This window comes from Mastigoproctus giganteus, chromosome 1, assembly GCF_048544385.1.
Source record: "Mastigoproctus giganteus isolate SK-2022 chromosome 1, ASM4854438v1, whole genome shotgun sequence".
Taxonomy (NCBI): Eukaryota; Metazoa; Arthropoda; class Arachnida; order Uropygi; family Thelyphonidae; genus Mastigoproctus; species Mastigoproctus giganteus.
Window position 1 is genome coordinate 78593630 of NC_143575.1, and position 23096 is coordinate 78616725.

General features: G+C 37.5%; 1 protein-coding gene across 3 annotated transcripts in view; it reads right to left on the bottom strand.

The window, feature by feature from the left end:
* The window catches only part of LOC150090911 (acid ceramidase-like), a 243837-nt gene that overhangs the window by 186688 nt on the left and 34053 nt on the right, over positions 1-23096 (bottom strand). For all 3 annotated transcript variants that reach the window (XM_090380629.1, XM_090380624.1, XM_090380616.1), the window contains exon 4: positions 21341-21424. In XM_090380629.1, the coding sequence (XP_090236755.1) occupies positions 21341-21424 (84 nt within the window). The remainder of the gene's footprint in view (positions 1-21340; positions 21425-23096) is intronic.

The window sequence follows — 23096 nt, forward strand, 5'->3', positions numbered from 1 at the left end:
CTGTTTGGAAGAAAAGTAATGCCGAGAGCGAAAGAGAAAACCAAGTTTTTTAGATGCAGAGGAAGCAATATTTGTAATGTGCTTGTGCCAAGAGAGATTAGAAGTCAGGGTAATCCCCAAAAGAGACATATCGTTTTGCCTAGAAATCAGAGTGTCACTAAAGATAAGCATAGGAGCAGAAGAATCCTTTTTGCGAGATATAAGACAAGACTGAGTTTTAGAAGGGTTGAAATCAACTAAGTTGTCTTTGCCCAACTGGAGAATTACCTGAAGATCGGCATTTAAGAAATTGGTGGCAGATTTTCGAGAAGTTGAAGCTGATTGAGCAGGACAAGGTTTCTCAAAATGGAAAGTGGAATGCAATGTGCTATCATCGGCAAAACAATGGATAGGATTTCCAGTCAATGGAAGAAGGTCATTAATATATAAGAGGAAAAGAGTGGGGGAAAGAAATGAACCTTGGGGGACACCGGCATTAGTGGAGAAGTTAGAAGACTGAGAGCCATCTACCATCCCCTTCAGTGATCGATCAGAGAGAAAACTGGATAACCAATTACTAAAAACATTTGGAAAACCATAAGATGGAAGCTTGTTCAGAAGACCTTTATGCCAAACACGATCAAAAGCCTTTGAGATGTCAAGAGCAACTACTTGTGTTTCACCGAACCTTTCCATTGAATTAGTCCATAAATGGGTAACATAAGCCAGCATATCACCAGTGGATCAACACTGACAGAATCCATATTGGCGATCATTGATCAGACGGAAGGTTTCTAGGTAGTTTAAGAGTTGGCGGTTAATTGATTTCTCCATTACTTTAGAAAGAGTAGAAGTAATTGCAATGGGACGATAATTGGATGGGAGGGATTTGTCACCCGTTTTAGGAACTGGCTGGATATGAGCAAATTTCCAAGCAGAAGGAAAAACACCTTTGGAATAAGAAAGTGAAAAAAAGTGGTAAAGAATAGGAGTAAGTTCAGGAGCACAGGTTTTGAGAACAAGTGGAGAAATACTATCGGGACCTGGAGTTTTCTTAGCATCAAGATTCTTCAAAATCCTTCTGACATCCTTTTGACGGAAGACCACAGGGGGCATTGAATGGAACGTGTTTGGAATGGTGGGAGGTGTTTTACCAAGATCATTAATACATGAGTTGGAAGAAAAATGGGATGCTAGCAGGTCAGCTTTATCCTTGGCTGAAGTGACAACAGAACCATCTGGTTTGGACAGAGGTGGGAGCAAAGATGGGCAAAAGTTGCTTTGGCAAGAGACCAGAATGCTCGGCTACCATTAGGGCAAGAAGCAAGATTTCTACTCTTAGCCTGTTCAAACTAGTTTGGACTGATTAATAACTGCTTTACAATTGTTGCGAGCTTTGGTGTAGGCAGAAAATGAAACTGAAGAATTAGAAACAAGTCAATTAAGATATGCAACATTCTTCTCTTGAACAGCCTTAGCACATTTATTGGAAAACCAAGGTTTAGATAAAGGACGAGATTTTAAAGTGGAGTGTGGGATAAAGGATTCCATTCCTGCAAGAATAATTTCACTGCCACGATCTGAGCAAACGTTGCCGTCAGAAGTTTTGAAACAGTAATCCGACCAAGGAAAAGAAGTCTCGCAGGTCATCCCATTTTGCATTCTTGTAATGCCAAACAACATGAGGTTCAGAATAACCATGAGATAAAAGGTTCCATTGGAGAAGAGACAATCACCAAGTTGTGATCTGAAGTGCCTAAAGGACCTCTCACTTCGACCATGTACTTAGAAGGGTTGTTTGTGAAAAAAAGATCAAGCGTATTGGCAGTATGATTAGGATTGTTCATTATTCTTGTAGGTAAATGAACAATCTGTGCAAGGTCATTAGTAATTGTAAAAGACTCAGCATCTCGACCTACTGGGTCGGTGTGACTAGAAAACAGAAGCCAGCTGGAGTTGTGAACATTAAAATCACCAAGGAAAATTACCTCACTGTTAGGAAAGTTGGACTGGAGAAAGTCAAGTTGCAAAGAGAGGAAGTCAAAGAGCTCCAAGTGATTAGTGGAGTTGGGAGAACAGTAGAGACAACAGATGAATTTGACACAATGAGGTAGAGAGATTTTGAGCCAGAGAAGATCAAAGAGAGGAGATTCCAAATTGCCAAGTCTCTGACAGGGAATATCAGAACGGACATATGCACAAGTACCACCTTTGAGGCGAAAGGAATCATACAGCGAATAATTTGGGCATCTGAGATGAGCAGTAGTTGAATCAACCGATAACTGAGATTCTGTCAGAAAAAGTACATGGGGTTTGGCAGACTGCAAGTGGAAATGGACATCGTTGAGATTAGAATTGAGACCACGTATATTTGTGAAATAAATTTGGAAGTGCTTGGAAGGTTTAGATCTTTTCGCAGATAAGCTTGCTCTATTAGTTTGACAATTCATGGTGTATTCAATAGTAAGAAAAAGTAGGTGGGACATGCTGTATGAAGTAATGAAATTTTTGGATATGGCATACACGTGGTAAGAATATACCCAGATCCTTGACATAACGTGGCCTCGACAATGCTCACCGCATACACACTACTCGGACTCCCTCCAGTCACTATCTGGCAGAGTAGAGGTAGCAAGATTATACACTAGCTGATCCGGAAGCCTCCTAGAGAGTTACCAATAGGTTCGGTCCGGTGTACTAACTAGCAGCCGGCCTGCGAACACCGTTTTAGAGCTGTACCCTCGAAATGTAAGGAATATTGGATCTCGCCACGACGTTCATCATAACCTCAAAAGTCAATCATACTGCATGATGGAAGAGATAGGGAAGGGTTGACTTGAACTTAACTCTAGAGACTAAACATGGGTTCCACCACTTCAAGCCTCCAATAAGCAAAGTGGTGGTATTTCGCCGGTTGATGAGAGTCATCTACCACCTAGTACTGCCTAGTAACATAGAGGGGTGGCGTTCCTCCATGTGGTGTGGGCGCCACACCTCGACCCCTGCTTACATTGGTTCACACCTGGGTGGTCACCCACCACGTACTTATGCATGGAGGTTATACCCAGGATTACTAACAGTCCCACCATCGCGAAGGTGCAAGCAGAGGATTTGGCTGTCACAGACCGTCCGGACTGCGCCGAAATTGGGTCCACTTGACTTGAGTGCCACCCGAATATCAGTTCCATCAGCATTTTAGACTCTCAGGTAGCAAGTACAGCCTGTTTAGCATATCTGAGAGAATGTCTGTGACAACCTCAAGGACCCTGTCACCTGACAGAGGTGGTGCAAACCCCATTGGCTCAAACTCAATGTAACCATTGCCAAGCTAATGCAAATAATGTACTTTTGCAAACATTCATTTTAATCCACTTTCTAAATAAGTAAAATAATTTGTTTTATTCTCACAAGCTATGTTATACTGGAAACATCACATTCATGACATTAAGGGGCATCAGAGAAAATAGAAGTTAATGGAGTTAAAAATGGTAAGTTGCCATGGAAGTACACTATTATTGATTTTACTTTGTATATAAAAGCTATGTAAACACATGTAAATGACTGAAATCTTACCTCAAAGGATTCTTAACTTAAGCTGTAGATCTCTAAGCATAACAATGCTATTTAGGTGTAGACATCACAAACTTAATGCTTAATTATTAAAGTCATGCTCAGAACTTAAACTTTGTAGTGAAAAATTATATTTTTTAAATTTCAAACAAGTCTGAGAATTTTTAAATTCAAATTTAAGTTTTAAATTTTGTGAACTATAAAATACTATCAGTACCTATTTTGAAAATTTTGCAATTGGTAGCAGAGTTTTCCTCTAGCTGCCCTAAAGAAATTTAGTCCATGTTTTGTTGTGAGCACATAAGCCAGTATGCATCTAATCCTTTCTCATTTCTTGTATCTGAGGAAACTTATAAATTTTCTTTGGTTTTGCCATTTTTCTAATTATTCAAAATGTGCACGTTGTGTAATAATTTCACACGTAAAAAATGTAGTACAATCTCTATAATACTCCTTTGAAAATGACATTTTTTTATATTCTTATGCCTTTCTGGTAACCTTATCTTAACAAGCTGGAATCATCTTACTCGAGATATTGCTACATACAATTGGCCATGACTAAATACAGGGTTAGTAAGCGAAATTCTGACTCTATCAAACGTTTGCCTTTGACTTTTATTTATAGTCGGCCAAACAGGAAACTGCCGGTCTCTTAAATGAGAATGGCAAAGTCGAATTGGATGGAGTCAAATTTACACGTGGTAAGGCTATCTACCTACCTTAGCGCATTTGGTAAAATTTTGCAATTGGTAGCACAGTTTTTATTGCCTGATATTTTCACCAAAATTTTTGGACAATTCACTGTCATCTCTGAAAAATACTACTGAAAAGGGCAGAATATTAAAAAGTACACTAAAAACTCACCTTTAAAAACTCAGTCAAACTTTCATTATTAGTGTTTAGTTTCTTTTGTTTTCTTGCAGATGCTTCCTACTGTACAGTACCTCTTCAATATCCAGCAAATATCAGCCTTGATGTTCACATTTCAACTCCCCTGGTACCTCATCTCCAAGTGTTTAATGTCCTGTTTAAACCTCTCGCTTTTTACTTACAAATGTGAAAGTGCAAAAAATATATTGTGACAAAATCATGTTGAGGCCCAACTTCTTCAAGTTCAACAACATATTCTCAACTGTAGTCTGGTAGTCCGGATCTTAATTGTTCTCTAAAAAATCTCAACCACAGACCTGAACCTAATGCATACCTGAATTTCTCTTTTAAATTTTGTTCCCTCATTAGTATGCGAATTTAAAGTTTTCTCTAGCTGTTCTAAAGAAATGTAGTGTGTGCTTTGTCATAAGCCAGTATGCGTTGAATCTTTATGTCATAAGCAGGTAAGCCAGTATGCGCCGAATCCTTTGTCATTTCTTGTATCTGAGGAAACTTATAAATTTTCTTGGATTTCACCATTTCAGACCAATTCCTGAATATTGTCAGAAGCATGAAAAGCATGCATCTTCTTTGCCGCAAGGTACATTCAACACGACACGTCTTTTTGACTGTGACATAATTCTAAATCCTTAAATTATTACTCACCTTGAAAAACAAAAAACAAATAAACTTGAAGTTGATAACGATAAAATGATGACTTCTGAACGTTTTAAACATATAATTAAACATAATGAATGGCAATGAGTGTATGAGCTCGCGTGCACAACTTGGGGAGCAGTGCAATTGAATCCTAATGATTAGTTCTTTCTTTTAAGATAGGCAATTTCACAATTAGTAGCAGAGTTTTATTTATTTATTTATTTTATATTTTTTTTTTTTCAGAACAAAGGACACTATTGTGCAAACATGAAAATTGTTAATCAGAAAAAAAAATGCTGTATCAACTTAGACAACTGAATGTTTAATAGTTAACATCTTCCTGTAACTCCATCTATGTTGTTGTTGTTTGGTTTTTAGGAGCATTAGCAACTAAGGCCATATTGCTCTGGGATATGCGGTAGTCATTCCCTGACCTTTCCGCATCCTCCGCATTTGGTCGTGACGGGCTCGAACCCCGGTCTAATCAAGAAGCGTGTGCTCCTTCCCACCTGGCTACGGAGGCGCCATAACTCCATCTATGAAGTGAATGTTGAATTATTCTTGTTAGTACTACAAACTTTGTGCACACCTAGGAAGAAATAGCTACAACCCCAGGGGCTCACACCTGGTGAGTATGGGCTTGGCACACCCAGGATCCTGAGCTGGATATCATCATTCTTCTCTCTCTCTCTCTCTCTCTCTCTCTCTCTCTCTCTCTCTCTCTCTCTGAAATTTTTTTTAGCTGGTGAAGCATAAGCCTCAGGCTTTCTTGCACTATATGATTAGTAATAATAAATCAAAGCAGTGTCCACGTAATGGCTTCTTCATTTCTCAATACAAGAAGTCTGAAGATGCTAGGTCAGGAGAATAGGATGGGTTCCGCAGTAGTCCGAAGCTGCACTGGGCAACAAAGTTGGTGGTGGCAATGGCAGTTTTGATTTTTTTTGATTTGATTTGGTAGTTGTTGGCGCATCGGCTTCTGTGGCCATATTGCACCTCCCAAGGTTTTTGCAGTACTTTGATCCAAGCCCGAGGCGGGAATCGAACCCGCGACCTTTGGGTTGCCGGGCAGGTACTTTACCCACTCGGCTAGCCCGGTCGGCGCAATGGCAGTGTGAGCCGGTGCATTGTCTGACAGAAGACAATGCACCAGCTCACATTCCATGCCTTTTCACCTTTAAAGCATCGTGTAACTTTTTCAAAAGATTTCTGTAGTATTCTCTGGTAAGTGTGGAACCACAAAGTAGGTAATCTGTCAGGATAACCCCTTTTCTGTCCCAAAACATGGATATCATCACCTTCACAGATGGAGTAGTCTTTGCCTTTTTGGGAGATGAGGAGGAGGTGTGCTTCCACTGCTTTGACGTCTTTAGTCTCCAGATTATACTGGTACACCCAGCATTCATCATTTGTCACCAACTGATCAAAAAAAGTTCTCAACATCTGCATTACACAAATCCAACAGTTGGCAAGAACATTGCTTTTGCAAAGGCGTCAGCAATCTTGGAACCCATCATGCAGAGATCTTAGACATGCGCAGATGGTCGTGTAAAATGCTGTGGGCAGACTCCACAGCATTTTACATGACCATCCCACTGCATTTGCAATGAAATGAATAACTAATTCTCATGCATTTGCAGTGAAATTAATGCAATTCCCACTGCATTTGCAATGAAATGAATTGTCACACGTCTGTCACTCAGCACCAGCTGCTCAACCTTTGCAACCGTCTCACTGTCTGTGGATATTGATGGCCATCCTCTTGGCTCGTCAAAGACACTTGTATGACCGCAATGGAACTTTCATTTCCACTTTTTTACAGTGTCATAAGATGGAAAATTGTGCCCATACACATCTTTCATTTCCTCGTCAATTTCCTGAGCTTTCTTGTCCTGCAAATGCAGTAACTTGATCACTTGTCGATACTCCACTTTGTCAACCATACAGGCCTTCCTCAGATTCTGGGCTCCACCTCTGGTGTACAATCACCTACAGGAATGAAATTTCACATTAGTTATTGAATATATAGATAACTTATATTAAAAACAGCATCGTCCTACTGATGTAGTATCTAGGTCAGGGTACGAACTTTTTGATATTCCCTCATATTTATGCATCCCCTCCACTGCATCCCAAGGATCTGTGATTCAAAGTGAACAAGCCTGCTTCTGCCTATATTTGAGAGAATGCATCCAATGTGCCATATTTTCAGAACCTTGAGAAACAACAATATTCCAAAAATATGTAAATAATTGTTTCAGGTTAGATAAAATCTGATATTCACAGTTAAAAACAAACACATCCTTCTGGCTGAGCTTTAAATCAGAACAAATAAATTTTATGGAAAATTTATTCCACATTCATGAACTAACCTCAGTACAAGCAAAGAACAAATAAAACTGTGTACCAAGTCAAAACTAAATGTATTTATGCAAATAGCCCGGAGTTCGGTGGTTTAAGGTTCGTTATTTGTTTGTTCGTTATTTGGTTTTTAGGAGCATTAGCAACTAAGGCCACATTGCTCCGGGATATGCGGCGGTCATTCCCTGACCTTTCCGCATCCTCCATATTTGGTGGTGACGGGCTCGAACCCCGGTCTAATCAAGAAGCGAGTGCTACACACTGCTGCTCCTTCCCACCTGTCTATGGAGGCACCTGACTGTTTAAGGATGGCCACTCCTAAGCATAACAGTTCATCACTTTCAGTGCCGTATGATGTGCTTATGTGTACACAAATTAAATTTAAAAAAATCAATAAAATTAATGGAACATTAACAACCACTGGTCTAGAATAGTTCTGAATCTTGGATATTTCTTAACCCACATTAAAATATTGTTAATATATATCTCAAGAAGTTTAATATATCTCAAAAAGTATATATATACACACACCAGTACCACAATTTAATATGGTACTGGTATGTGTGTGTATATATATATATATAAAAGCAAACTAGAATTCAAGTTAAAATAGCTCTCTTCGAACCAAGTGAGTTATGAGTGCAGAAGTCTCCTGCATCCAGTCAAAGTTAAAGTTAACTGAAACAATTTAATATGGTACTGTACTGGTATGTAGAAAGGATTGAAGAAGAGAGAGATAATCTAAACAGATATTTGAAGTAAAATGAATACTAATAAGTCCACAGACAGAACAACAGAAAGGTACACTGATAATGTCAAGCTATAGGAAAAAAGCTTACTCTTGCAAGGATTAAAAATTAATTTTGGAAATAGAATAACAATGGAATAAAATAGTGAATGGAAGGCTGATTTGTACCACCGCTGGGTATATAACAGATAGAAACTTTTTGGATAATTTCAATTGCTAGCTTTCATAAAAATGGTTTAAAATCTTAAATATTTAAAAGGGAGATAACTACGTTTGAACCTTACATGAAAAAGTTGCTAGCTCAATATTATTTCTAGGAAGCTCTACTAACCAACTCTGTAGAACAACACCCTCAAAGTGGACAGCGAAATAGAAATTTTCCTACAAAAGAGATCATTTGACACACAATGTAGAAACTTAGAATAAATAAAAACTTCAAAAAAAAAAAAAAAAAAACTTTTCTGTTAATCAAACTATCCTGCTTAAAAGGAAGAAAAAAATTATATCCACATTCATTTTTGACGAAAAAGTTTTCTTTTTTATTCTTAATCATGACCTCATCAACACAAAAACGGAAATAGGGGGGGGACACAAAAATTACTCACATTTTCCTGTCTGGCGCTGCCATTTTTAATTTTAAAAATATTTTAAACCTACTCATTGAGCTCTTTCCAACGGTGTATAATAAGCTATAGGTTGTCAACATTTTTTTTTTTTTTTTTTATCACCCCACATTTTACCCCTCCATTTCTCAGACAAATTTTTGTCAACAACGATCAATATGGCATTATGTTGGCCCACATGATGTACAAACCCATGCAAAATTTCGAGTCAATAGGTTGAATGGTTCCAGAGATACAATGCTGCGATCGACAGACAGACAGACGGACATACAGACAAACAACCGAGTGACATTATAAGGGTCTTTTGTTGGACTACGGACCCTAAAAATAATAGGTAAAAATAAATAACATAAGTAAAATTAATTTCATAAAGTTTTTGTAAAATATTCCAAATTTTTATTAAGTTCTCATCCAACACCCTATGCTATGTCGACTTCTTTTCTTCCTCTTTGTGTGTCGGTTTTTGAATGACGTTTCCGAAGTAGCCACGAATCGACATATTTTGCTGGATCGAAGCGGGTCAGCAGGGACCTGCAAATTTAAGAAACAGTAGTGAAGAAATTATTTTTGTCATCAACGAAGCTCTTGTTGGGTTGGCGATAAGATTCATTTGTGAAAATCCTCGTTCACACTGACTTGATAAAATTGGTATCGTACTCAGAGTGTCCATCAAATGCAATTAGGTATTCCAGAAATCCACGAATTGTATCTCTTTCATTTAACTGTAACCTAATTGACAATTTTCTAACTTCATTTTCATCAAATGACAACAATTCTTATTTAGAAGGTTTAAACCTTCATTGTCCTCATTTTGCTTCTCCTTTCATCAATGTTGTCACATTAGTTCCTAAATTTGAATTTTCTTCTTTCTTTTTCTTTTTTTTTGAAACTGTCCAAAATGTTAGTGTCATTCGGATATTCAGGTACTGTGATCATGTAAAGAGAGATAGGGAAAATTTAAGAAAAAATGTCGATAACGCACATCCGCAAAAGAACAGATGATTATTTTTCGAGGTAAAAGAAAATCGCTCTCTCCTAATTCTCAAACAGGGCACTTACAATTGAATCACAGCGGTGTCCAACCTACGGCCCACCCGGAAAATCAACTAAATCAGCATAAAGAAATCCAACTTTGAATTTTTTTTTTGAATATGGTCCCAGCACAGGAAAAGTTTGAACACCACTGCAGTAGAAGGTGGACTAGAGCCCGTGGGAAATACCCCTTGATCTGCTCATTGTTGACCAGCGCAAATTCTCTGTATGTGGGGCAGTTGGTCGGATAGGTTTTACCAAGTACCACTAGTTGCAGAATGGTAACCACTTTAGCTCTCTTAATTCGCGCAGCAGCAGCACTAATTTCCTAAATTGCCTGAAGGCCAGAAATGTGAACAGTACATACCGAGTTAATTCTCTTCTGATCCGTTCGCTATATGAAAATTTTCTTCACTCAGCGGAAACTATTTTAAACGTTACTTCCAAGGGGAATTCAAAATAATTTGCTATAAAAGGAGTTCATTAAACAGAGGTCCGACTGAGTAATTTAGAATATGAAAATGGTTATACAGTTTTATGTAGAAAATATCTTAACAATAGACAGTGAAAAATGCAAATTTAGTTAAATAATTTTAAGCCTATTTGAATAGTATATAAACATGTGAAAAAAAAATTTACGGAATATTACAAATTTCGAAGTGCATTGCATCCAAATATCACACGTCACTGTTAATAAAGGTGCGGGTACACCGTACCAATGCGTACCGTCCCAAAAAAAGCACTTTATATATATAAAATCTCTTTGTTAATAATACTGCATGCAATGAATTCTGAATACTATTTGTGTAGTCAAGTTTTTTGACTTTTTTATAATCATCCACTGGGTCTCCCGTACAAGATTCCAACAGTAGTCTGCCAAAATATTTGGACTCGATTTCCCCTGGTATCTTTCTTTCCATTTGAGAAATACCTTTCTTCAGTGGAGACTGCTACAAAGTTTTCAGGGAAAAAAAAAGTCTAAATGGGAATGTAGGATTTTAAGCTTTAAACAACAGGTCTTGGTTTTCGGTCATTAAGCAATGATATTTGAAAACAGAGTGATGAGAACATTTTAAGCACAAATCTAGTTTTTGAATGTGTTTCCTAGGAGAATCTGTTGAAATTATTTCAGGGAGGAGCTTGATGCTGACCAGAGTAATTTATCAATGGGCTTTTTACCTTTTCAGTGCACTACACAGTGCAAATATAAAATTACAATTATAATAAAATATAGTAAAGCTTTAAATAAAATGAATTTAAAATTTAAATAACACCAACTTCACATCCCATTTTCAGTAGCTTATAATGCAGCCATATGTACAGAAGATTCTTGCTGATATATATGTATAAACTATGCAGTGTGAGAAAAGAAGAGGAAAAGTAAGGAAGAAAGGAGTTTATGGACTAGGCCCCCTGCAAAGTAAAAAGACCTAATGACTATTATGAATATATAGATTTAAAAAAATATATATATATATATATACATGCATAATACACACCCTCAGTGTTATGAAGAGCTAACCATGGAAACTGTAAAAAAAAAAAGATGCAAACATGTAAGTTTTGTTTCTGATAAACATTATGCAAATAAATTTTTCTTCTCTGCCACATGTCTCATTAATTCATCTTATATCCATTTAGGTTTAGGCTTAAATGGATGTCAGATGAACTAATGAGACATGTGGCAGAGAAGAAAAATGCATGGAATACATATATATTAATGAGTGACATGGAAGCCTACAATAGATATAAGCAGGTCTGTAACCACGTCACAAAGGAGATTAGGCAAGCAAAGGCAGATTATGAGAAATCTTTGGTAAAAATTGCAAAGAAAAACAGCAAAGAGTTCTTTACCTATGTAAACTCTAGAAGGAAGGGGATGAATCAGATTGGTCCACTGGATATCAATGATTCAACTGTTGATGATCCTGCTCAGGTGGCTAATAAACTAAATGAATATTTTGCATCTACATTCACACATGAGGAGTTATTCAATGAGGGGAGTGCCAGAACTTTATAAAACTCTAACAGGGAGCTAAGTGATTTTGTAATAACTGAGAGCAAAGTGGAGGAGAAATTGTTGAAGTTAAACATAAAAAAGGCACCTGGGGTGGACGAGATCTATCCAGTTATATTAAAGGAGGCAGCAAAGGAAGTAAGCAAACCTTTAGCCATAATTATAAGAGCTTCCTTGTACTCTGGAGAGGTACTCATGGCCTAGAGATGTACAAATGTGACCCCAATTCACAAAGGAGGATCAAAAGGTGACAAAAGTAATTATAGATCTGTTAGTTTAACTCCTGTTCCAGGGATATTAATGGATGCACTGGTTAAAGAAGCACTGCAGGATCATCTAGACAAGACTTCAGTTATAGCTTGGACACAGCATGGGTTTGTCTTGTCCAACCAATTTGATTGGATACTATGATGTGGTCAAAAAGCAACTGGATGTAGGGAATAACTTTGATATCATATAGTAACCCCAGGGGTTCACATCTGGTGAGTATGGGCTTGGCACACCCAGGGTCCTGAGCTGGATATCATCATTCTTCTCTTCCTTGGTGATTCCCTTTTATTTCTCTCTCTCTCTCTCTCTCTCTCTCTCTCTCTGGGTAGTTCAGAAATTTTTTTTTTTTTTTTTTTTGACTGTGCAGCATAAGCCTCAGGCTTCCTTGCACCATATGGCTAATAATAATAATAATTTGGATTTAGAAAGGCTTTTGATACTGTTGCACATGGAAGACTGCTGCACAAATTGGAGCAGTGTGGCATTGGAGGCAAATTGCTGCTATGGATAAAGGGATGGTTGAGTGGGAGAAGACAGAGAGTGGTAATCAATGGACACTGCTCTTTGTGGACTAATGTTATTAGTGGAGTACCTCAGGATTCAGTGTTGGGTCCATTGTTGTTTTCTGTATAAATTAGCATTAGCAGAGGCATTTGATGCAAGAAAGCAAGCTTATGCAGCATCAGCCCAAAAAAAAAAATAAAATAAAATAAAATAAAATAAAATAACCACTTCCACTTCACCCCTCTGTTCGTTCGAAATACCTGCCCAGCTGAGCTTTAAACTTATTTAGGCTATCAACTTCCACGACAAGGGATGGAAGTCTGTTCCACCAACCAACCACCCGCTGGCTAAAGGCAAATTTCCGCACGATCTGTCTTTCCTCAATTTGAATTTATGCCCTCTCAGGTGATTATTCTGAGCAAGAGGGAGATTCCCATCAGCACTGAGCATGCTCAAACCATTCAAGGCCTTATACACCTCTATCAGATCACCTTGCTGGTGCCTAGTCTCCAGACACTGTAATTTGCAAAACTTAAGCCTTTCTTCGTAAGAGCACCCCTTTGTTCCATTCACTACTCTTGTTGCCCTTCTCTGTACTCTTTCCAGCAGCTCTACATCCTTCTTGAAATGAAGCCTCCAGACCTGTATACAGTACTCTAGGTGTGGCCTGACCATTGCCTTATACAAGGGAATAATCACCTCCTTATCCCTGCTAGAAAAATTCCTATATATCATTGACAATACACCATGAGCTACTCTTGCAGCCCGTCTGCACTGCTCAGAGATCTTCATATCTGCCTGCTCAACCACCCCCAGGTCCTTTTCATTCTTTACCACTGTTGCTCTACTACGTTGCTCTGGGGTTGCTGTTTCGCATATGTAGTACTTTACATATGTCAATGTTAAACTTCATTTGCCACCTCAGCCCATCTGCTCAACCTTTCCATATCCTGTTGCAGCAGCATAGTGTCAGTAGTGTCCTTGACAACCCTGCCAACCTTTGTATCATCTGCAAACTTGAACATTAAGCTTGATATACCATCATCAATATCATTTATAAATACAGAAAACAATAATGGACCCAATACTGAACCCTAAGGGACTCCACTAATAACATTAGTCCACAATGAACAGTGTCCATTGATTACCACTCTTTGTCTTCTTCCCCTCAACCATCCCTTTATCCATAGCAGCAATTTGCCTCCAATGCCACACTGCTCCAATTTGTGCAGCAGTCTTCCATGTGCAACAGTATCAAAAGCCTTTCTAAGATCCAAGTATATAATATCAAAGTTATTCCCTGCATCCAGTTCTTTTGTGACTGCATCATAGTATCCAATCAAATTGGTCAGGCAAGACTTCCCCTTAACAAAACCATGCTGTGTCCGAGCTATAACTGAAGTCTTGTCTAGATGATCCTGCAGTGCTTCTTTAACCAGTGCCTCCATTAATTTTCCGGGAACAGAAGTTAAACTCACAGGTAATTACTTGTGTCAGCCTTTGATCCTCCTTTGTGAATTGGGGTCACATTTGCACATCTCCAGTCCATGGGTACCTCCCCTGAGTCCAAGGAAGCTCTCATAATTATGGCTAAGAGTTTGCTTACTTCCTTTGCTGCCTCCTTTAATATAACTGGATAGATCCCATCCACCCCAGGTGCCTTTCTTGTGCTTATCTTCAACAATTTCTCCTCCACTTTACTCTCAGAGATTACAAGATTCTCTAGCTTACTGCCAGAGTTGAATACACCTCTGGCATTCCCCTCGCCGAATAACTCCTCATGTGTGAATGTCGATGCAAAATATTCATTTAGTTTGTTAGCTACCTGAGCAGGATCATCAACAGTTGACCCATCGATATCCAGTGGACCAATCTGATTCATCCCCTTCCTTCTAGAGTTTACATAAGTAAAGAACTCTTTGCTGTTTTCTTTACATCCCTTGCCAAAGATATCTCGTAATCTGCCTTCGCCTGCCTAACCTCCTTTGTAACTTGGTTACAGATCAACTTATATCTATCATAGGCTTCTGTGTCACGTGTTAATTTGTATGTATCCCATGCATTTTTCTTCTCTGCCATATGTCTCATTAGTTCATCTGACATCCATTTAGGCCTAAACCATGAACAATATTTCTTAGTTGGTATGTAAAGCCTAGTAGCTTCCAAGATAAGTTCTTTGAATGCTCCCCATTTTGAATTTACTGTTGGTAACATCATCAGTTGGTCCCACTGTATAGAATTTAAATACAGTCTCAGTCCATCGTAGTCACCTTTACGAAAGCAATAACCCTTCCCTTTACCCCTAATGGTAGTTACCTCTTTGAGTAAATCCCACTTCAGCACACTGTCATCACTGCCACCTAGTGGTTCATTTATCTGCAGATTCTTAATGCATGAAAAATCACTACTGATAATCAAATCAAGAGTATTACTTCCTCTAGTTGCCTCCCGAACATGCTGATGTAGAAAACAATCATCCAATAAATCCACAAAAGCCTTGCTAGTGTGTGAGTGACCAGCTGCCAAATTCCAGTCAATATCTGGGAAATTAAAATCCCCCATTATAAGACTCTGATTTCCTGGCCCACTCTATTTCCCTGTACAGTTTCTTATTATACTCATCAGAGTCATTAGGCCTATAGCACACTCCTACTCTCAATTTTGATCTCCCAATGCTTATGTCACACCAAACTGACTCGACACTGCACTGTTCCAGCAATGTCGACTGGCTTCACTTCCTTGGTATGTATTTTATATATGTATTTCTTAACTAATAGCATAACCCCTCCTCCCTTCCTATCCTGTCTATCCTTTCTGTAGACATTGTACTCCCCAAATTCCAGTTCTGCATTCCTTATATCTGTGTGACACCATGTTTCTGAAATCACAACAATATCTGCCTTTGATGTTTTGAGCAATACCTCAAATTCATCAAATTTATTTACTAAACTCTTAGCATTGGTGTACACGCAAGTATACATGCACCTGTTCTTTAGCTACCCTAGCACAACCCATGTGTTTACTTGTACCTCGATGATTCCCAGCAGTCTCTGAAATATCCTGCATCTTATTTTCCAGGCTGCTGCTCATTCCAATAGAAGCAGTGCAAGAATCACTTTCACCTCTGCCAGTGGCTACTGGCAATCTATTAGTCCTTGTATCCCCCCAATCTAGCACTTTTCCGACCCACCTAACACTGCCTCGATATCATCAGCAAACATTCTTGCACCCTTTCTATTTAAGTGTATCCCATCCCTATAGAATCAGTCTCTCCTGTTAAAAAGTACAGACCAGGCTGAAAAAAATTCTATCCCTTGAGCCCTGCACAATCTTTCCAGGGCAGAATTGACCTACAGGGCTCTCATCATATACTCCCTCCTATCATGTCAGGGCAGAATTGCAGACAATTTCAAATTCAACCCTAATTCACTCCTTTTTTTCAACAGTGACCTGTACTTGTTAAGTAATTCCACCAGTCTCCTACTCTTAATATCATTAAATGATACTGATGATGGTATATCAGGCTTAATGTCCAAGTTTGCAGATGATACGAAGGTTGGCATTGTTGTTAATGACATTAATGACAGTACACTGCTGTAACAGGATCTAGAAAAGTTGAGAAGACGGGCTGAGAGGTTGCAAATGAAGTTTAACATTGACAAATGTAAAGTACTACATATGGGAAGCAATAACCCCACAGTAGCATATCAACTCTTTGGTACTACACTGACAGTGGTAGAGAATGAAACGCCTCCGTAGCCAGGTGGGCAGGAACAGCAGTGTGTAGCACAAGCTTCTGGATTAGACCGGGGGTTCAAGTCTGTGACCACCAAATATGGAGGATGCTGAAAGGTCAGGGAATGACCACCGCATATCCTCGGAGCAATATGGCTTTAGTTGCTAATGCTCCTAAAAACCAAATAACAACAACAAAAAGAGAATGAAAAGGACCTGGGGGTAATTGTGCAGGCAGATATGAAGCTTTGTGAGCGGTGCAGATGGTCTGCAAGAGTAGCTCATGGTGTCTTGTCAATGATATACAGGAATTTTTCTAGCAGGGATAAAGAGGTGATTATCCTCTTGTGTAAGGCTCTTGTGTGAAAAGTTGAGAAGATGGGCTGAGAGGTGGCAAATGAAGTTTAACATTGACAAATGTAAAGTACTACATATGGGAAGCAATAACCCCACAGTAACATATCAACTCACCTTGAGTACTGTATACAGGTCTGGAGGCCTCATTTTAAGAAGGATGCAGAGTTGTTAGAACGAGTACAGAGAAGGGCAACAAGATTAGTGAATGGAACAAAGGGTTGCTCTTACGAAGAAAGGCTTAAGTTTTGCTGATTACAGAGTTTGGAGACTAAGCACCTGCGAGGTGATCTGACTGAGGTGTATAAAGCCTTGAATGGTTTGAGCATGCTCAATGCTGATGGGACTTTTCCTCTTGCTCAGAATAATCACCTGAGAGGGCATAAATTCAAATTGAAGAGAGACAATTGTAGGATAGATGTGTGGAAGTTTGCCTTTAGCCAGCAGGTAGTTGATTAGTGGAACAGAATTTAATCTTTTGTTGTGGAAGTTGATAGCCTAAATAAATTTAAGGCTGAGCTGGAGAGGTATTTGGAACGAATAGAGGGGTGAAATCAGAGTGTTTTTTTTTTTGGCTGATGCTGCATAAGCTTGCTTTCCTGCATCATGTACCTCTACTAATGCTAAATAGTATTAGCAGTGGTATACGATGAAAGAAAGCAAGCTTATACACCATCATCCTTTGTCCAGTTCTTTCTTGAATTTATTTAGGCTATCTACTTCCACAACAACAGATGGAAACTTGTTCCAACAATCCACCACTTGCTGGCTAAAAGCAAAATTCTGCAGATCTATTCTGCAACTGTCTTTTCTCAATTTAAATTTATATACCTTCAAGTGTGTAATCTGAGCAAGAGGTAGAATCCCATCAGCACTGAGCTTGCCCAAATCATTCAAAGTCACTTCAGACAGATCATATCACAGTCTCCAGATGTTACAATTTGCAGAACTTAAGCCTTTCTCGGTAAGAGCACACCTTTGTTCCAATCTCACGGCCCTCCTCTGTACTTTTTACAGCAGCTCTGCATCCTTCCTCAAATGAGGCCTCCGGACCTGTATGTAGTACTCAAGGAGTGAACTGACCATTGCCTTATATAAAGAATAATCACCTCATTATCCCTGCTAGCAAAATTCCTGTATATCATTGACAAGACCCCATGAGCTGCTCTGGCAGCCTGTCTGCACTGCTCAGAAAACTTCATATCTGATGGCACAATTACACCCAGGTCTTTTTTTCATTATCCACTACTCTGAGTGCAATACTGCACAATTGTTAGGTTACTCTGGGGTTACTGCTACCCATATGCAGTACTTTGCATTTGTCAATGTTAAACTCCAGTTGCCACCTCTCAGCCCATTTGCCCAGCTTTTATAGATCCTGTTGCAGTAGCATATTGTCATTAACAACCCTGCCAACCTTCGTATTGTCTGCAAACTGGACATAAAGCCTTATATACATATACCAATATTGTTGATAAATATAGAAAACAACAATGGACCCAACAGGCCACAAAGAGCAGTGTCCATTGATTGCCACTCATTCTTCTCCCACTCAATCATCCCTTTAGCCCTTAATGCCAAATTGCTCCAGTTTGTACAGCAGTCTTTCGTGTGCAACAGTATCAAAAACTTTCCTGAAATCCAAGTATATGATATAAAAATTATTTTTTGCATCCAGTTTATTTGTGACCACATTGTAGGATATAATCAAATTGGTCAGACAAGATTTCCCCTCAACAAACTCGTGTTGTGTCTGAACTATAAGTGCAGTCTTGTCTAGATAATCTTGCATTACATCTTTAACCAGTGACTATTATTTTCCTTGAAAGAGAAGTTAAAGTAACAGGTCTAATACTTGTGTCTCATCTGATCCCTCTTTGTGAACTGGGGATATATTTGTACATCTCCAGTCCATGGGGACCTCCCCTGAATCCAAGGATGCTCCCATAATTATGGATAAGGGTTTGCTTACTTCCTTTGCTGCCTCCTTTAATATAATTGGATAGATTCCATCCACCTCGGGTGCCTTTCTTATGCTTAACCTCCACAAACTCTCCTTCACTTTTCTCTCGGTTATTTCAAAATTATTTAGTTCCCTGTTTTAGTTTGGTAACTTCTGAGCTCCACTTACTTGCATACTGAATTCAGAACATTATTTGATTTAGAATTTTGCAAATAAAAGAAAGGCTTAATGACACAAGCAGGCAGTTTACTCAAAGGATCAAATAGAATAAGTAGAAATAAACAGATAATAAAAATAACTTGCTGTTTTCTAGGGCAAACAAACTTTCAAAAATGGGGAACCATTAACAACCAAACTGAAACCACAACAACCTGAGGTGGGGAAATTAAATTAAGAGGAAGCAGTAAATTATAGAAGGAAAAGAAATGTGTGCATTGTTAATGTTTAATTAAGTTCATGATAAATACAGCCCTGCATAGAAAAGGAAAGTAAAGAATGAATAAAGCAGCAAAATAACAGATGCTAAACTTTGAGATGGATATAAAAAGTTAATATAAGAGGTACACAGCTTCTTGATACTCATTTGTAAAAGTAACAGCTCACGAGAAACAAGAAGAGGAATGTAGAAAAATAAAAATAACAGCAGAAAAATAGATTGGCTCAGGCAGCTTGGGATTCCATTACCCATTCTTACAGAGAGGACCATCTTGAACTGAGATCTGAGGTTATGAACCATGAATTTAAAGTCAGTTATGTATAAATACAAAGAATAATAATACAAAGAAATATAAAAATGAAAAATATAATAATAAAATTAAAAAATATATACCATAATAGCAGGTGGGTACAAGTTTTCTAAACTGCAAGATACCACAACAGCAAGGTGCATAATACATACCTGAGGTGGGGAAATAAGTAAAAGCTAATTGAAAATTTGGTTTTTATATACATAACCATAACTGATTTTATACACATAACTGAAACATAAAACTATTAAGCTTTTTATGTTCGATAATATTTAATGCTCTAGAAAAGTGATATTGAAGATAAGTCAATAGAAATAGGTTGCTAATAAGCTTAGAATAAACACTTCTGATACTAGCAACTGCAATTTCAATAACATTGCAAATAGTAGCAATCCTGGTACATAATGAAAGGATAACACTGGAATGTGTACTTTTGGAAATGCTGGATAATTAATGCAAGAGATTTAATCATATTAAAATTAAAAACATCACATTCATTGCAGAGATTAATAACTGTATAACCATTATCAATATTTATAACCAAGTATAAATAATTGGTTTTTTGGCCATTACCATTAATTGTATCCAAAAGAAAATACTGAGGACATAAATTACCAAAATCATTTATGTCCTCAGTAACTTTAGGCAATCAGGCACACATAAATCATCAACATACTGTAGTAAAGAGGCTTTAGGCCAGTGGAAATATAGATTAGCAATAACGGATGAGGAAAGAGTGCCCACAAATGTATCTTTGATCTGCTTTTGCCATTATACCATCAAAGAAAAAGTTATTAAAACAGATTAACAAGACTGTTTCAATGTGCTGCATTGCATTTAATTACATGCTTATAATTACGATATACACCGAGTTGGCTTTACATTAGCAACATTGATGGTCAATTCTTGGCATTATGACAATTCTCCCCCTCCCCTTTTTTATCACATGCTGTAAAAGTAAAACAAGATTCATACTGAGTTCCCCCATTTTACATGGTTGGTTTTGGTAATTACAGAACTCCTTTTTCTTAAAAATTTAAGGAACAGCAACAAATTGTTTTTACAGAATTTTTTTTAATGATTAAAAGCCTTATCTATGTGCTGTTAAATAATCTTATTACAAAAGCCAAAATAATTACTTTTATTTTTTTAACAATCTAAATGGCTGTTTTCGGCAATTGCTGTGTTTCCTTTTAAGAAAATGGTTCAGCAACTGAATGAATTTTTTTCTCTTGCTTGGTTGTTGTTGGTTTTAAGTAACTTAAGCCATATTGTGCTGTATATAATATATCTGCAAATTACATGTGTTCTGTGGTCAATTTGCTGTTTGCCGAATGAAAAACTTGAGTTTCTGGGAGGGGAAAACCATGCTATCCTTGCTTGAGACTAACTAACTCAACCACATTGTGGAAAAAAAAAGGCCCACAAAAATTCTTCACATCTTTGATGGGATTCGAATTCAGGTCGTCCACTTGGTGTGGGGAGGATGGTGATTATACCGAATGTAATACCCATGTGGGCTTTCCTCTTGCTGCCTTCAGTGTCAAATAAAAATTGACAAAAACACTTCTAGAAACAATGAATATCATTCATATTTTGAACTAAAATTTTTGTAATCACTAAATCAGTTAGTCACCCTTCAGTAGTCCTTTGAGATGTTTCAAATACAAAGTGTAATTTTACCAATAATCATCAGAAGTAGCCCTAAAGCTACTTCTGAAATAATTCTGTCATGAACAAACTGCTTACTACTTTACTGGATGATTTTTTTTTCCCCCCAGAAAATTTCAGTCATTGGGGTATTTCCAATATCAAGCAGCTACTCATCAGTTAATAACCATGGGCATTTATTTATTGAATTTTAATTTCATTTTCAAATTTATTTCACTTTAATTTAATTTTACTTACGAAATATGCATCCACAATGCTGAATAAAAGGTCTTTTAAAAAGGGTTCTGTAAGTTTTTTTATCTCTTGAATCAAATCTTGAATCTAAAAAAATTATATTTGCTGTGAACAACAGTTGCTGAAATATTAAACAAAACAAGTTTACATATGGCTGCAAATATATCCACAATCAAGGAATATGAATACAAAGTTCAACTATTTTAATTTATCTCATTACATGGGTTATTTTCAGAAGTGGATTCAAAGATGGATGGAAACATGCTCAGAATAGCTACTACGTTATTCAAGTTCAAATTCATTTATACTGATGTGATTTTTGATGACAGAAATAGCAGAGTTTATTCTGCACAAAAGGACAAAGCTAAGATTTAGCTATTGCTTTATAATAGAAAAAGAGAATCAGTTTATTAAAGACATTGGCAATTGACCTTGATAAAACCAAAATATTCACTGACAAAGTTAAACTTTTTTATTTTCAAAAGAAAAAAACCACATGAACACAGTTGTTTGTTATTACAATATAACTAATTTAAAAATTTAACTTTGCTATATTGCACTTGGAATTAGTAATTATTGTGAGGGTCACTTCTCTTCCAATTTCATACATTTTATTGCACATTACTTTCACTAACATAACATTTACCATTCTAGATATATTCACCAAAATTTGGTTTCTTCTTTGATAGTTTCGAGATACTTTGATGTTCTTAAAGCATTTCTGCTTTAATTTCAAAGTGAGAAATTTGGCATTATCTTTGAGGAGCACTAGATCTTTAAAGAAGTCATTCAGCTCATCTTGGGTAAACAGCTTCAATGCCACTCGATTGGGTGTACACGGTATCAGATAAAGTTCTCAGGTCACCTTCACTGCATTTTGTCTTCTAATGAATCTAGTCCATGCTGTGGATATAACTGTCATCACCGAATCCTAGTTCAAATAAAGAATCTTTTCTTGTGCTTATTCTTTGCCAAGAATCCAGTTACATTCACATTGCAAAAGTAACAATTACTTTTGTGGTCTTTCAGCTTCTATATCATGGGTGCAGCAAATGGCATCAACAATGGTGAAATGGGAAGTTGTTTTTTTTTTTTTTTTGGCTGATGCTATATAAGCTTCCTTTCTTGTATCTATGCCTCTACTAATGCTAATCTCTTTGAAGCAGCATTTTTCCTGCTCATTGAAGATCTTACTAAAAACGTTAATGGAATTTATACTATCAAGTTGACAGTAATGCCAGTCGAAGGCAACACTACTGATTAGTGGGGTTTTTTGTTTTTTTTTATAGATTGGCAGTAATTTAATCGTTAGCATGCACAGCAAAAAGTAAGGAGGTTGTAAGTCCAAGCCTGTTTTTCACTGCCACAAAAAATGCACAACCCACTGGACTGTGGCACAGAAAATCTGTCTGGCTGCCCTTGATAATTAATTCACAGTATGTATGCAGTCAAAAAAAATATGCAGCTCCTCTGGCTGGAGCCGTAATGAGAATAAATGGAAATTTATTATTTCCATTTGTTCAACCATCAGTACAAATAACATGTGGTGCCAATGCCATTTTTGGGTCACCTAGAACAGTGTTTCCCAAACTTTTTTTTCACGGAACACTTTTCATCTCACAATATATTTGTAGAGCACTAGTTTAGCGGGATCCAAAGACCTGTTTGCTAATACATATGACATACTGTGCATCAGGAGCATCTTTATTTCCAATACATGTAAAGCTGAAATGCAAATAACTGTCATCATACTTTTGTT